General features: G+C 49.8%; 6 protein-coding genes across 6 annotated transcripts; 2 read left to right on the top strand and 4 right to left on the bottom strand.

Moving 5' to 3' along the window:
- Positions 1–1,134: 1,134 nt before the first annotated feature.
- On the top strand, positions 1,135–3,664 carry GT037_007344 (uncharacterized protein; the record flags this gene model as incomplete). Its single annotated transcript, XM_038932391.1, has 6 exons — positions 1,135–1,321; positions 1,389–1,456; positions 1,526–1,647; positions 2,444–2,984; positions 3,035–3,149; positions 3,198–3,664. The coding sequence occupies 6 exons, from the start codon at positions 1,135–1,137 to the stop codon at positions 3,662–3,664; spliced, it is 1,500 nt and encodes a 499-aa protein (XP_038784879.1).
- Positions 3,665–3,756: 92 nt separating this feature from the next.
- On the bottom strand, positions 3,757–5,074 carry GT037_007343 (upf0187-domain-containing protein; the record flags this gene model as incomplete). The annotated part of the gene is made up of 2 exons (XM_038932390.1): positions 3,757–4,913; positions 4,969–5,074. 2 exons carry the CDS (start codon positions 5,072–5,074, stop codon positions 3,757–3,759), a joined length of 1,263 nt encoding a protein of 420 aa, XP_038784878.1.
- Positions 5,075–6,326: 1,252 nt separating this feature from the next.
- Positions 6,327–7,361, top strand: GT037_007342 (uncharacterized protein; the record flags this gene model as incomplete). The annotated part of the gene is made up of 1 exon (XM_038932389.1): positions 6,327–7,361. One exon carries the CDS (start codon positions 6,327–6,329, stop codon positions 7,359–7,361), a length of 1,035 nt encoding a protein of 344 aa, XP_038784877.1.
- A 311-nt stretch (positions 7,362–7,672) lies between these two features.
- GT037_007341 (uncharacterized protein) lies at positions 7,673–8,862 on the bottom strand (the record flags this gene model as incomplete). Its single annotated transcript, XM_038932388.1, has 4 exons — positions 7,673–8,426; positions 8,483–8,685; positions 8,733–8,748; positions 8,816–8,862. The coding sequence occupies 4 exons, from the start codon at positions 8,860–8,862 to the stop codon at positions 7,673–7,675; spliced, it is 1,020 nt and encodes a 339-aa protein (XP_038784876.1).
- A 1,073-nt stretch (positions 8,863–9,935) lies between these two features.
- Positions 9,936–11,303, bottom strand: GT037_007340 (uncharacterized protein; the record flags this gene model as incomplete). Its single annotated transcript, XM_038932387.1, has 1 exon — positions 9,936–11,303. One exon carries the CDS (start codon positions 11,301–11,303, stop codon positions 9,936–9,938), a length of 1,368 nt encoding a protein of 455 aa, XP_038784875.1.
- A 192-nt stretch (positions 11,304–11,495) lies between these two features.
- On the bottom strand, positions 11,496–13,425 carry GT037_007339 (uncharacterized protein; the record flags this gene model as incomplete). Its single annotated transcript, XM_038932386.1, has 3 exons — positions 11,496–12,414; positions 12,469–12,923; positions 12,970–13,425. The coding sequence occupies 3 exons, from the start codon at positions 13,423–13,425 to the stop codon at positions 11,496–11,498; spliced, it is 1,830 nt and encodes a 609-aa protein (XP_038784874.1).
- Between the last annotated feature and the right edge of the window lie 671 nt (positions 13,426–14,096).

Here is a 14,096-nt window from a genome sequence, read left to right as displayed (position 1 = left end):
TCCGGATACGAATGGGAACGGTTGAGCGAGCAACCTTTGCGATGTAATTCTGCCAGCTCAGTACCTCAGCGTGCGACGCTTCTAACATCGCCAATCTTCAGTTTGGTAGGACATCGCTACCTGGGCGACAACGCTCATGCAGTATGTGTCAATCCAGAAGGATTTGAATCTATAAGAGTAGACGCCAACGCCGTCAAAAACTATGGGTGTCAAATCGGCAACTAACGAGAGGTAAGCTAACGGTACACCGTTGTTAGGCAGCCAGAGCTCGGCTGTGCAGCATTTTTCATTACGTCAGTCAGTAAGAGGCCCTACATCTCCTACCAGAACTTAGTGGGGTCGAAGATAGAGGAGCCATTGAAGTTGTGCTAGAATAAATTAATCCGGATGCATGTCAGCAGCCAACGTCCTGCCGCTGCGGTAAGACTTCGCACCTACGCTGCACACGAGCGGGAGTGGCATTACCCAAGTAATTGAGTGATTGGATGTTCGCGCGAGCACGATCGATTGGTTATGTACGAGCACTGTTATGCTCCACAGTCGACTATCGTTAATTAGGCTAACTTCTTCGGCTACTCGGCGCCGTGGGAATAAACCTGCATCCTGACAGTTTCCGGCCGAGATTGGACGAGGGTCAGACGCCAGACACCTCGGAACATCGAAACTCATAACACAGTGTATTCAGATGCGTTTGGAAGAAATCAAACCATCCAAGGGTAACATAACTCAGTTGAAAAGAACGTATGTACGTATTCCCGGCCGGGTGACGCCTTGCGGCTCGGGCCGAATTTCAGCCACCTCGGCGAGGTAGCTTCATCGAGACGATCAGGCAACCAAAGGCATCCAAAGGCAACCAAAGGCGCCCACAAAACCCACTGCAAAGCCTTCAGAAGAGAAGCAATACCGCCTTTAGTCCTTACTACTGTACCGTCGATCCACAATTCATTGCTTCTCATGTAAACCACCAATTAAAAGACCCAAAGCGCGGACTAAGTAAAAGCTTGTCCTTGTATTCGTGCGCTCCTCTAATCAAGTTAATAGTATAAGTAGGTAGCTATGATTGCTCGATATCTTCATCTCTCTTCACAGAAATCTACAGATATACACCTTTATAAGTAGCATCGAATTAGCACGATGGTCCAACTTCTCCCTTACGTCGCCTCTCTCCTAGCCCTCGGACAGGCTGTAGCTGCTGCCAAGGCAGTTACTTCCTTTTCCGAATGGGTTGATGGCATTCTTGAGAACCCAGATGGTGACAACATGACACCCGAGGAGGTCGTCGTTGCCTTCAAGAGTGGAGAATTCAATTCTTCACCATCAGGTATGTCCACCTTCTGGTCCATACATCGTGCCTGAATGGAAGCTTACCTTTACCGATCTACATATAGCCAAGTTCAGTCGTAGCTTGTACGAGAAGCGCGCTACATGCTATGAGGCCGCGAACACAGATTGCCTGGTACGTGAAAAGAATCAGTCACTCAAGATACCAGGCGAGGAAAGTCACTGACATCACCCTACTTGACAGATCACAGATGCTGTTGCATGCATCAACACCGTCGCCCGCAAGACGAACTGCAAGAACGTTTATCTGCAATGCCAGATCAACACGGCCGCATTGACGACCGACGGTAACAAAGACTCTTCCTGGTAAGCATTCTTCTTGAGAACTTGAACAAACTTGCGGACTAACGTTTAACCTTATTAGCAATGACGTTGCTCGTGGCGCAGGATTTATCTTGGATGCTTGCGTTGTTTCAGGTAGTGATAGGGTGCAAGGATCGGAATTCGCATACGGAAATGGAGCAGAGCTGGTGCGACTTCGGAGACCTTGATTACAGGCACTGAATATCTTAAGAATGTAATTTGCTATCTTGTTGGATAAAGAGCATACAGTGTGTCTCTATGAGTGACACCAACATTGTGTCAGATTTAGATACGAGAGGCACGGCGTTCTCCAATGGCCCATCTAAACTCCTAGGCGACAAGCCTCTAAGATGCGCGTCACTAGGGATGTCGACGCGACTATGATTTCTATTCGCGAGTGGGCTGCCGTGATGTACCGTGCAAAGTTCCAAGCTCTTGGGTTCGTAAGGGATGCCTGGGGTAAATTTCCGGGTAAAGGTGTCTGACGTATGCTGCCACTTCTGGAGCTGTAGGGTAGCGAAAACCAAGAGAAATCGGATTGCATTCATAGTGATGTTGTCGCATGAGTGTCGTTGATTGAACACTCTTCGACATCTCCATACTGGCGACTCAACGTAATGAAAATGCGTTTCCTAGCTTCAGCAGCCGTTACAGCGTTAGCCACGGTTGGCCTTGCAAGTGCAACAGTAGGTGTATTCGATATCAATGACCTCCTGCAACTAGATCTACAACATGTCCTCGGTTCAGGCGAAACCCATCACCATGTGCCATGGTCACACAAGCCATACTGCATTACCAGCTCGTATCTTACCACACTCGATCAGGAATACTGCGTCTACACATCCAACACAACAGGCCCACATGGCCTTTCCCTCGTCTTCTCCCCGGCTTCCGCGCACTTAGCAACAAGATATCTCGACGACAACCCAATCGATAGTTTCTTAACGCAGCAAGAAGCTGAACGTCTGTACCTTGGCCGCCAACCATGGAAGATCGTCGACGTACCTGGGAAAGCGAAAGGCGTAGTAGCTACTCGGAAGATTAAGATGTACGAGACATTCATGATTGACCAAGCAGCTGTTGTGGTAGACGTAGAAGCAGAGAGTGCTTTGAGTGATGTGGAGAACAAGAAGTTGTTGAAGAGGGCAGTGGATCAATTGCTCGTGCCGGGTATGATTCGAGATATGAGCGCTGCGCATGCCGGAAACAGAGGCGACGCCAATGAAGGTGGCGAGGAACAGGACACAGAAGGGAGATTGGAAGAAGATATTATGAAGACAAATTCTTATGGAAGTACGGTGGCTGAGGTTAGCTCCAAGGCGTTATATCCACTTATTTCAGTAAGTCACGACGTGAGGTATACAAAGTATCATGAGACTGAACGTACCAGCGAATAAACCATGCCTGCAACCCAAATTCCTTCGTTCTTTTCTCTCGCGCTGGCGTCTCAATGGCCATAAAAGCCTACCGCGATATCGAACCTGGCGAGGAAATCACCGTATCCTGTAAGATACGCACGAACTCCCCCAACTAGCCATACTGATATGCCTTAGACCTCCTCCTAGGCCTCCCCTCTCCGAAACGCCAATCTCTAATAAAGCGCTGGGGTTTCAAATGCACATGCGACCTATGTAGCCTCCCTACCCAAGAACGACAGGCTTCAGATCTCCGCCGCACCTTGATCGCGCAAGCCGAGGAAAAGATCATAGAACTAGCGCAAGAGTACAAACTCACAGAAGCGATCTCTCTGGCAGAAGAATCTGTGGAGATGATCAAGGAAGAGGGGATTTGGCCTATGTTGACGGACGAGTACGCCATGTTGGCGATGCTATGGTTGGAGAAGGGGGAGAAAGGGAAGGCGGAAATGTACGGTAAGAAGACGCATAGGCTATTGGCAGACCTGGGATTCTTGGGTATTGGAGAGGAGAGGGAGGCGTGGAATCTGGAGACGCTGTTGACGAACATTGGAGGGCTGGGTGGTATGGGTGAGGCATGGAAGAAGGGCCCGTTGAGAGGCTGAGAAAACCGCGGTTAGAGCAGGATCATTGCTTGAAGATTAGCTGTAAGTAGCAGAACAGAGGTAAGTGTTTTTGGTGCCTAGATGTTAGACAGCTATACACTTCCGTACTTTCTCCTGTAGTTGCCAGTCGTCTCATTCGGTCCCGGTGCACCTTTCTCCGTCCCACGTTCCACGCCACATAAATGGACTTGCGCAGGCGGCGCTGGACTTTCTCCATGCTCAACCATGGGGTAGTGCAGGGCGAGTCTTTGCGATAAAGCAACGTGTATCTCCTCTGACGACTTGTCTGCCCATGCTCGCGTGCTCAGATTCGAAAGTGGGTATAATGGCATGTTCTCTTTACGGCCCATGAAGTCATTGGCGATAGGTGCAGCGCGTGACATGATGATATGGAGGTCTTGACGAATTTGCTGGCAGAAGGCATCGAGTGGCAGGTCGTTGACATCGTGGCCGAAAGGATCCTCGATCTCACGACCGATGAAAGCGATACCCAAGATGATGTACGTTGCGACTATGCATGCGGGAATGGTGATCCAGCCTAAACTATTGAAGCACTGGAAAGGCAGCAACAGTATGTATAACCAGGTGACTTGAGCTATGGCGATGGAGTATGCTAGCGGAAGGGGTGTGTTCAAGATTCTCTCGGTGCCGCACGATACCTCGTCCATGATTGTTAGTGAGTCGAGGCTCTGGTTTTGATAAATGCTGTAATCTCTCAGTGTACCCGTGTCGTATAGGACTTTGATATAGGCGGAGAGGTGAGATAGGATTTCGAGGGGTAGGTCTCCAAGAGGGACGACCGATTTCTTGACGTGTCTGCGTGGGTTTGGTGTTGCCATCGGTATGCCGAGGAGCTGGCAAGCCCGCCTGAAAGCGCTCGGAGGGTCGAGCGCGGGCATATTTGCTCCTTGCGCGAACGTGTCCAGATGGTCAACCAAGTGCTTGAGATCCTCGTAGTGTATTCCTGGCTCGAATCGCAATTTGTGCTTCAACGCGATAGCAAAAGCCACGATCAAGTTCAAGCAGCTGACCTTGCCGAGCAGATCTTGCTTTCCCAGTTCAGCATCGAAGCCATGTCTCTCTTCCACATGTATCCGAATCAAACGCGCCAGTATATGCGATGCGAGTCGAAGACGTCCCCAAAGTTGTCGGCCTCGAAAGTATCGGTCCATAGAGGTGGAACTGCGGACGCTGAGTGCTAGACTCACAACGAAGCCTAGCACGGTAATGAAAACTTGATCGGTGCCGACTGCGTAATGTCAGTCCAGGTAAAAACAGATCGAAAGAATGAACAAACGACTTACGGTCATACACAAGCTTTGAGACGCAGGTAATTGCAGTGGCCCAACCACCCACAAGCAGAATCGGAATGACGAGTTTAGGTGTGATGCTACCATGAAGTCGCAGCATCATTGGTAGTTTTGAGTGATGGCTGAGGTCGCGTGGCCCCATCTGTTCTTCTCAGCATGATAGACAAGTATGTGCCGCCCAACCCTCTCCATCGGTGACATACAAAGTACCCATCGCTCGACAAAGACGGCATCGCATTTCACTGGACAAGGTGAGCAACAGGAATGATATGAATAGCGGTAGAGCGTAGGTAGGTAGATCTCGAAAAATTTCGGATGAGGAAGAAGCAGTGCAGGCCTATAGTGACATGGTCACGACTTTGCTCGGACGATTTGATGGGTTTCCACCTGTTGCAGTAGCAGGTACGAGTGATGCGTCGTTACCTGCCCTCTCCTATCGTTTTTTGCCCTGATATAGGAGGCGTTACCTACTCTGGTCCACATCATGTCCCAAGTTCATCGAGGTATGACACGTCGTTTGAAGCATCTTTCTTACAACGATCGATGCAGACGCATCATACTACAGGTCTGGATGTCATGACGTGTTCGTGAGTGTTCAGACGCAGTACATTATGTTGTGAATGGCGCATGGTGTGCTTCGTGGATGAGGCGGGTCATTTGAGATGTCGCTGTTATTGAAGTAATGTGAGAAGTGTCGCTGCTAGCCAGAGAGGACCGCCTCGCGTCAGAAGAGTGGAATGACGTCACGCGCGTAAGAAGCGCGTCAATCCGCGATATCCGTCAACCTGACGCGACAAGTCAATACAGCCGGCAAGACAGGTTTCCACAACCTTGAGCAGCCGTTCAGCGAAAAACCCACGCAAAAATGAGGCCCATCGTATCTTCTAGTCGTATCTCCCGTTCCACAGAATCATGAGCGTAGGGCTCATCACGCTCGGTTTGAGAATTACCCGCATTTCATGGTTTCCTATACATTGGTCAATGTGCTGAAAGCCGCTGTCCGGGAAATTCGTTCTCGAAGCCGCGCCGTTACTGGAAAGGGAATGGGCCGATGGAGAATGCGACTGCGAGAACGAGTGCGAATTTGTCCGTAAGAGTCGCCGCTTCCCGTGCTGGATGTCGCCGATAACACCAAGTTCATACAAAGACGGACGAACCTGTCCATCGATACAAGACGGCTTTATATTACGCACCTTCGTTTACGTGCGAAACCTAGGGAGACAGATTTCTAGTGGCTCTTTCCGACGCGGACAGACCACGATCACAGTCACAGGCTCGAGACATATGCCTGACCCACTGCCCGCTCCGTTCTCCAGCACACACATACATCGCGATACTCTTTCAATCTCAGAATGGGTATACCTAAGATCTTAATCATTGGCTGCGGCGCTGTTGGCCTATCGCAAGGATATCATCTCTCTTTCGGCGCTGAGATAACCTATCTGGTACGACCTGGGCGTACTTCCGTCTTCCAGTCGCCAAAGAAGCTCTACGATTACAAAGACAATGCATTGCGAATCTTCGACAACTATCGAGTTATCGAGTCGCCCAGCGAAGCTACCGGCGAAGACCTCTACTGCATCTTGGACACAATGGACGGATATACAGCGCGCTCAGAAGGTGGCGCATCAACATTGAAGGCTGTTGGTGAACTGATCCGCAATCACCCAACGACGTTTGTTGCGTACAGTGCCATCGGCCTTGACATGGAAGATCACTACGTGAGCACAATGGGAATACCGAGAGAGCGGCTTACTCTGGTGGGAAGTATGCTCGCACATCAACCGACAAAGAGCATTCCTCTACCCGAATCCACGGATGTCAACTTGGCAGCTCAAGCCGATATTCTTTACTCGTGCATTCGTGGCAATTATGGCTTGATCGTCTTCAACTCGCAAGCAAAGCTTACGAAAGCACTAGGCGAAGTGTATAGCAAGCACGAGAAGCTCCGCATCCAAACCGTGCCAGGTTTCGTTGGGTCGTCCGGTACACTTTTGGGGACATTGCACTTGATCAGTTGGGGTATAGATGGCTTTCAACCGTTTGAGCACTTCCGGAACAATAAGGGCCTGTGGAATCTCATGCTCCAGGCGCAGCGCGAGATACTGACCCTGTCGCGGTTCGGATTGATGGGATGGCTGTTGTCTTCGCTGATAGGGTCTTGGGCGACAGTAAAGATGATCGTGGGCCCAATAAATAGTGCTTTGCCGTTACACTATCATATGTTCAACGCGTTTCACCATGGAGGGAAGGTTATCAAGCAAGATCTCAAGGTGCTAGAAGATCTGGTAGTTGAGGGGCAAAATGAAGGACATGTGATGGTAGCATTGAGCGAGATCATTCAGATGGCAGAGGAGAAAGTAGCGAAGAGGGTGCCTTCATCCTGAGGGCCTTGGGTGGTGGAGCAGGCACGTGAAGCATGTTGTTAATTCCAGATTGTTATACCAGATCGCGCTGTTGCATTCCAATCAAGGTAGCTACACCTATTTCGATTTCAACGGGTAATTGAAATTCGATGGGGATGGCTGGATCTACAGATCTTATACAGGTGTAAAACGCTGTAAACTCTCTTTGCAAAAGGGTGATATGAGAAGTCAAAGGTCGCTGCTTGAATTCCCTACTACTGCTTTCGAATGGACCACACAATGCTGGGCAAGGATGAGTCTACACATCGTGGTGAAATTGTAACCGACCAGGTTTATTGGTGCATCTGGATTCTCTGATTCAACCGCTCCACGTTTTCCCTAGTCTTCTCAACACCCAGAAGCCATCCAATCGCCAATATCTGGTCTGAGAAGGACCTCTTCGCCAACTCCATCTCCCTAAAAACGCTAAAACCATGTGGAACACCGGGGTAAACATCTAGCTTCGTCTTCACTCCAAAATATCGTAATACCTTTTCGTAGACAAGCCCGTCGTCCCTCAACGGATCGGCACCGCACACCTGGATGTAAACTGGTGGCATACCGCTATGAGGTGCAGTGTGATTAAAAGGAGAGAAGTCCGCGGAATGCACATCAGGCTGGTACGCAGCCAGCATATAACCTATCGTACCCTTATTCAGGATCATGGCGTTCTCGTTTTGATCCCTAGAAAACCAGAGGTGCTTGTAGGCCTGCGGCACGATCTCCTCGGACAGCAGCCATGGTATAGCGAGAGAGAGGCCGGTGATGGGTGGTGAGGATTTACTGGAAAACCACTTCTGAGCAATGACCGCTGCGAGATTGGCACCTGCAGAAGCGCCCAGTAGAATAAACCCTTTAGACAGGTCGGCACCGAGCGCGTTGGCGTTTTGAGAAAGCCATCGAACGCTATCGTAAGCATCGTGGGCGGCTGTGGGAAATTTATGTGTTGGTGCCAGGCGATAGGAAACGTTTACCGCTACAGCTGAGTAGAGGTTCGCAAGGACACGAGATACTGAGCTCAGCTGAGCGTTGTCACCTACGATGAACCTGGTTGTGGTGGTTATTGACTGACCGACGTGGTAGAAAGAAGGCAATGAACTTACCCTCCGCCATATATCAGCACAATTAGAGGTCTAGGCTGTGTTGATGCGACTTTAGGGCGAAAGATGCGAATCTGCGAGGCTGTGCCGTCTCGGAGAGGGATATCAACGACTTCTCCCTGGTCAAGCATGGGATCAGGAGGCGGCAATTTAGAGAGAAAGTTGTTGAGGTTCTCTAGCCCATCGATGTTATGTTCATGCTTATACTGTGTCGTTGTTAAGGAACGTACTGGCATCCCGACGAGACTCTTACAGCTGCCAATTCTGGACTAGAAATAGATAAGGTTAGCGAATACAAACTATGATTGCGAGATAGATGAAAAAAGTTGCTCGTACTTCTCTACTGCGAGTGTGGCGATTTTGTCTTTAGTATCATAAGACATCTTCTTTATTCTCGAGATGGTATGCGAAAGATGTGAGTTGAACAGCAAGGTTGCAATGAACTCAACAATGGCATGCCAGTTCGAAATAAATACAGTCGTACGGACGAATATCTGACGATTTACTGCATGCGCTCGAAACCAGATATGCGAAACGGACAACAACAAGCAGCTTTGAAGCGCAGGCATCCAATAGGCTACTGGGTCGTAAGCTTGAATCCTGGTGGGAAGCTTCTCGGTCTCGGTCTCGGCTCAAGTACGTTGTGTCTTTTTTTAGTCTGTGGATATCCACTTAGCGCGACCGTTCTTTAGCATCACCAAATTGGTTATGCGGGAAGTACAACGAGACATAAAATCTTGAGAGCCTTACTATAGGCGGTGATTGTTGTACTTACTTGACGGTGTTTCGGAGACAACTCTCCCTATCGCGCGCGTCACTGTGATTGCGCGAGGCTAAACTCTGCTATCGAGCTGGAGAACGTGTCTCTTGATGCGGCCCAGGTACCCTACTTGACCTATCCGAAACCTCTTTTTGCTGACTACGACTCCGTCATAACGATCAGGCTAGAGACACACACCTTGTAAGAACGCACGGATTGGGGTAACATAGGCTTCTCGGACCTACGAATCACTCAATAGGCGTTGTACCACCACTCTGTCAGCGCAAAGGCGGATATTTGGTCCCTGAGGATGCTAAGATAGAACATGGCACGTACCACGCTTATCAAGAAAGGGTTTGATAAGACTTACGAACACAGTATCGAAGCTCTTCTCGATTCGCAGCCGGTAACACATTTACCTCTTCCGACATTCTAGCCTCCACCGTGCTGTACTCTAATGCACATCAAGCGGTAGTTAACTGTTTGTCGATCAATTAGGACCAGCGCCCTGATTATGGACGGGCGAAGATGGAGTCTAGAGGGTTGCAAAGGCGGCTAGGTACCACCCAGTCAAACAAAGTGAATGGCAGCAACACTGACGATCACCTCGAAGCTTCCTCCACAGAAACCTCGGCATCCAGACATATGATCCTCTACCTAAATATCGGAGACGAGCTTCGTTTTGTAGTTGGATAACTACAATGTCGATGACCGGTGGATATGACCAATCTGAATGCGCTGCTCTATGCCTTGTGGTTTGTCGATCCGCGGTGAAACTGCCATGCTATCTTTTCTCCGTTGCCTCCACGTGTCTCTGTTCTCCTTCAACTTTTTTGCCTCCGGATGCTCAGTCGTAGATATCTTTGCTAGCGCAGCCAAAGCTTCATCTGTCACTCTCTCGCATTCTTCATCTTTTCCGAGCGCGTTGTAGGCTGTGGCTAGCTCTATCAGGCCGCCAATCCTATCAGGATGAAACTCGCCTCTTCCTTGCAGTGTGTAACGCTGTCGCTCAGTGACGTCAAGTAGGTATGTCTCTGCCTCGGCCCATCTTTCTTGAAGCACCCAGATTCGGCCAAGATGATAACGACCCCAGAGATAAGCTATGTGACCTTCGCCTAGATTGCGGGCAGCGATAGGTAGGCCGTGTTGGATGAGTGCTTCAGCTTCATGGATCATGCCCATCTTGCATTTTACAAGAGCGAGATTTACCATCGCGAGCAATGTGTATGCGTGCTCCTTGCCAAGTTTTTCCTTCCGGGTTTCTAGAATCTTGATCATCATATCATGCGCTTCGTCCAAATGTTGCTTGTTCCCCGTCTTGGTGGCGGAACTACAAAGGTGCTCACGAGCTTCGAGGGTGCGTGTGTGTTCATCTCCGTGCACCCTCTTCATGCCTTCCGATGCTGTGATAAAGAGTTGACGGGCCCGAGTCACATGTTCTTCGGTAAAAAACATGAGCAGCGTCTGGCCAAGCCAGTCGATTGCATCGAGGGTGTCTTCTTGGTCAAGTCCAATCAGCCTAGTCAGACCCTCGACCGCCTCTTCTTGAAGAAGTTTCGCCTGGCTAAATTTGCCTTGTAAGAAGACAGATTTGCCAAGGTTGAACTTGGCAACCAGTGTCTCTCGGTGATCGGCACCTAGGTATAGCACACATGCGTCGAGGACTTCTTTTTCTAGTTTGGCCGAGTCCTCACTTTGTCCGAGATTGTACAGGGTTGTGGCCAGTAGACGGGTAACACGACGAGTAATAGGATGCTTCAGGCCAAGGATTTGAGTCGTGAAATCTTTGACTGCAGTCTGCAGTCGCTTAGCCTCCTCCCACCGTCCATTCTGCATGTACACCAAGCTGAACTTGGCATATGTGATAGCTTTATCCCTATCGAAACCACCTTCAAAAACTGGCAATGGATTCATTCTTGCCATGCGTTTGTCTCTCATGCGTTGCTCTATAGATTGCTGACATTGGCGTACATGGTCGACATGAGGCAGGATGTATTTCCGAACGTCTTCCTCTTCTTCTGTGTTACCAAGCGGCGGAATGAGGATGCAATGTGATAGTAGCATTGCTGCGGCTTGAGACCAAACTGCTTGGGCCGCAACACTCATGCCAGGTCGCTCGCGGGCCCACTTGTGCACAAGAGGGTGCATAGAGTAGCTGTCGCCATTTTGGCTTTTGATTATAAGTGAGAACTGAATCAGCTGCCGTAAAGCTATGCGCAACCGATCTTCATCGAAATCCCTTGTGCGTCGCCCATCTCAGATGATCTGTGATGTATCAGAAATATTCTCAGGGGAGCGAATGATGGGAAGACCCACACCTGGAAGGACCGGAGGACTACGGTTTTGATAAAGATATGCGAGAACCAGGAAAGCAGTTTCTTTGCACCACGTTGACCAGTCGCGTGTGGGTTTAGCATCCTTAGACTGACGTTCATTAATCTTGTCTTCTATTTCCTTCTGGTGTTCGACTTGGGCGTTCTCGACGGCTCGTTTCAGTAAGTCGTATCGAATGTCTTGATTGTGGAGAAATGCGAACGTGTCAAGCAACTGGAGGGCGTCCCGAGATGCCCTAGTTCCTCGCTTCTCGATGGCTTCTCGATTCAGTTCAAACGTCGAGAAGACGCTCAGCTCGTCAGCTGCGTCTTTGTCTTTCACTGGAAGTCTGTTTTGCCTCGTTCGTTCCCATTGGCGCTCGTAGTAGTGTAAATATTCGCTAAGCCTGCAATACTCTTCGCGTATAGCCCTACCTGCATGCGTGATTGCCAGTGCAAGATAACCAAGCGCCTTCGCAATGGATAAAGCAATACTGGATACGACGCTGTCCCATGGTTCTGACTGACCGGCTGCTTTCAGAAGTAGACTGCTTGCGTCGCTTGTGCTCAGTCCTTGGAACTCGAAGTATTTTTCACCAGCAGTACCGTAAGCCTTCTTCCCAGGATCACGGGTTGTGACGAGGACGTGACCTCTGTTCCCTCGTGGAAAATAGTTGGCAAGCTTGAGGTCAGGGTCGTCGGCGTTATCGATGATAAGAAGCCAAGGAAAGCTGAGGTTTGATAACCAATGAATCGCGGCATTCTCGTTAAGGTCCACTTTTCCGATCTTTGATACATTCTGGGAGAAAGTTTGTTTCAATCGCGATGGGCTACTACCGTCTACCCAAAAGACTCCCCAGAAGCTAGAGGTAACCCGTCAGCAGCAGTAGATAGACTTGGTACCATGAAATACTGACTAATGGCGATTGTCTTCAGCAAACTTGGAGCAGAACTGGGTCTTTCCTGCGCCTCCAAGGCCGTATACAACGAAGCGCTTTTGCTCTGACTTTGCGGTCTTTGCACCCTGTTGTTTCTGAGAAAGATTCGGTAGAAACCAGCTTCGCAAGCGTTCTGCATAGTCCTCACGACCAGTATAGAATGGATCAACGGGCTTGGGAATATCGAAATGTTCGTTCGTCATCGAGGCATCGGATGTTGGATTGTGTGCAATGTTATTGATCGCAATACCGAGCTGGTTCACAACTGATACCGATTCTATGTTGAAGTCGCGATACGCCGTTGTGTTGGCTACGGTCTCGTATGGGGGTAGCGATAAGTGCTGGGCTTGCTCCATTCGATTCTTCAGGTCTTGAAGATCGGCAACCAACTGCTCCAACTGAGCATTTTGATCCTCATGGTTTTGACGAGCAGACTGCCTGCATATGAGTCAGCGGTAGCTTCTTGACTAGCAGATCAACTTGCATGGAAATAAAGCCGAGCAGCATTTGCAAAGCCCCCTGGTATGTGTTGATCTGGTCTCTAAGTCCAGAAATCATGCTGTCTTTGCTTTTCTTCCTCCGCGACTTGTCAAAGCTATCGAACCTGCCAGTCGCCAGCCTATGGTCGCCGTATATGGATTTCACCGAAGCCTCGAGCTTCTCTGTAAGCTTCTGTCCATTTTTGAGAGTCTGTCCAGTGCTGGTCCATAGGCTTCTTTCGTCATCTCCCATCTCAACGTTGGTGACACTCTTAAGATACTCCTTCTCGAGGTGACCGTGCACCTTTTGTAGACCTTCGACCTCATTGATTAAGCCTTCGATGTCCTCGTCAATGGTCTTAGCTGCTGCTTTGATATCCTTGAGATACTTGACAAGTCGAAATGCAACATCAGCAATTCCTACACCCGCAGCCACCAGCGAAACAGGATCAGCCATGATTCAAGGTTATCTCAAGACCAGTCGCCATGCGACAAGGCTAGGCGGGATTGTTCGTGCGAAGGCCGTGGAGATAGTTGAGACACGCAATAAAACGCGATATCGTCAGAAAGCAGATCGAGAATGTCGCACTGAACAGAGAAGCCGTCTTATAACGCAGAACACAATAGCCTTTCTCGATGACCTCAGTCGACTGCAACAGGGGTTCTCTTTCGCTGACAAAAGGTCAAACAAAGTGGCTGGAGTCGCAAGCATGCATGCGGAGAAGAGCCTCCATCTGGGATGACGACGTGCTCAGCCGATAGCCGTCGAGGGAGGCATCAGGCAAACAGTAAGAGGGTGCGGGTGTGACATTGCACAAGGCAGAGCGGACATAAGACGCGTTGCGAGCCAACCGTAACCGAAGGCGCAACCGATGGCTTGACTAGCGTCATGTCATTGGTGCGCTACGAGGCTTAGCGCCCGCATGTGACGGCCGCCACTGCTACATTTGATCAGTCTCATGCGCTGATAGGGAAGGTGAACCACTGCAGTACAACTGGGCTGAGACTGCTTTCCCCTCCGATTTGGGGGCGGATTCGCAATAGCGGAAGCCTAGTCTCGACGGTCTCACACCAACCGCGCTCTGCCCCAAAGCAACTCTACACATCGCTATCGTTGAGCGGGCGACG

The sequence above is a fragment of the Alternaria burnsii genome, assembly GCF_013036055.1.
Source record: "Alternaria burnsii strain CBS107.38 chromosome Unknown 715, whole genome shotgun sequence".
Classification (NCBI taxonomy): domain Eukaryota; kingdom Fungi; phylum Ascomycota; class Dothideomycetes; order Pleosporales; family Pleosporaceae; genus Alternaria; species Alternaria burnsii.
The sequence above is the reverse complement of the archived record's forward strand: the minus strand, read 5'-3'. Positions and strand labels throughout refer to the sequence as shown.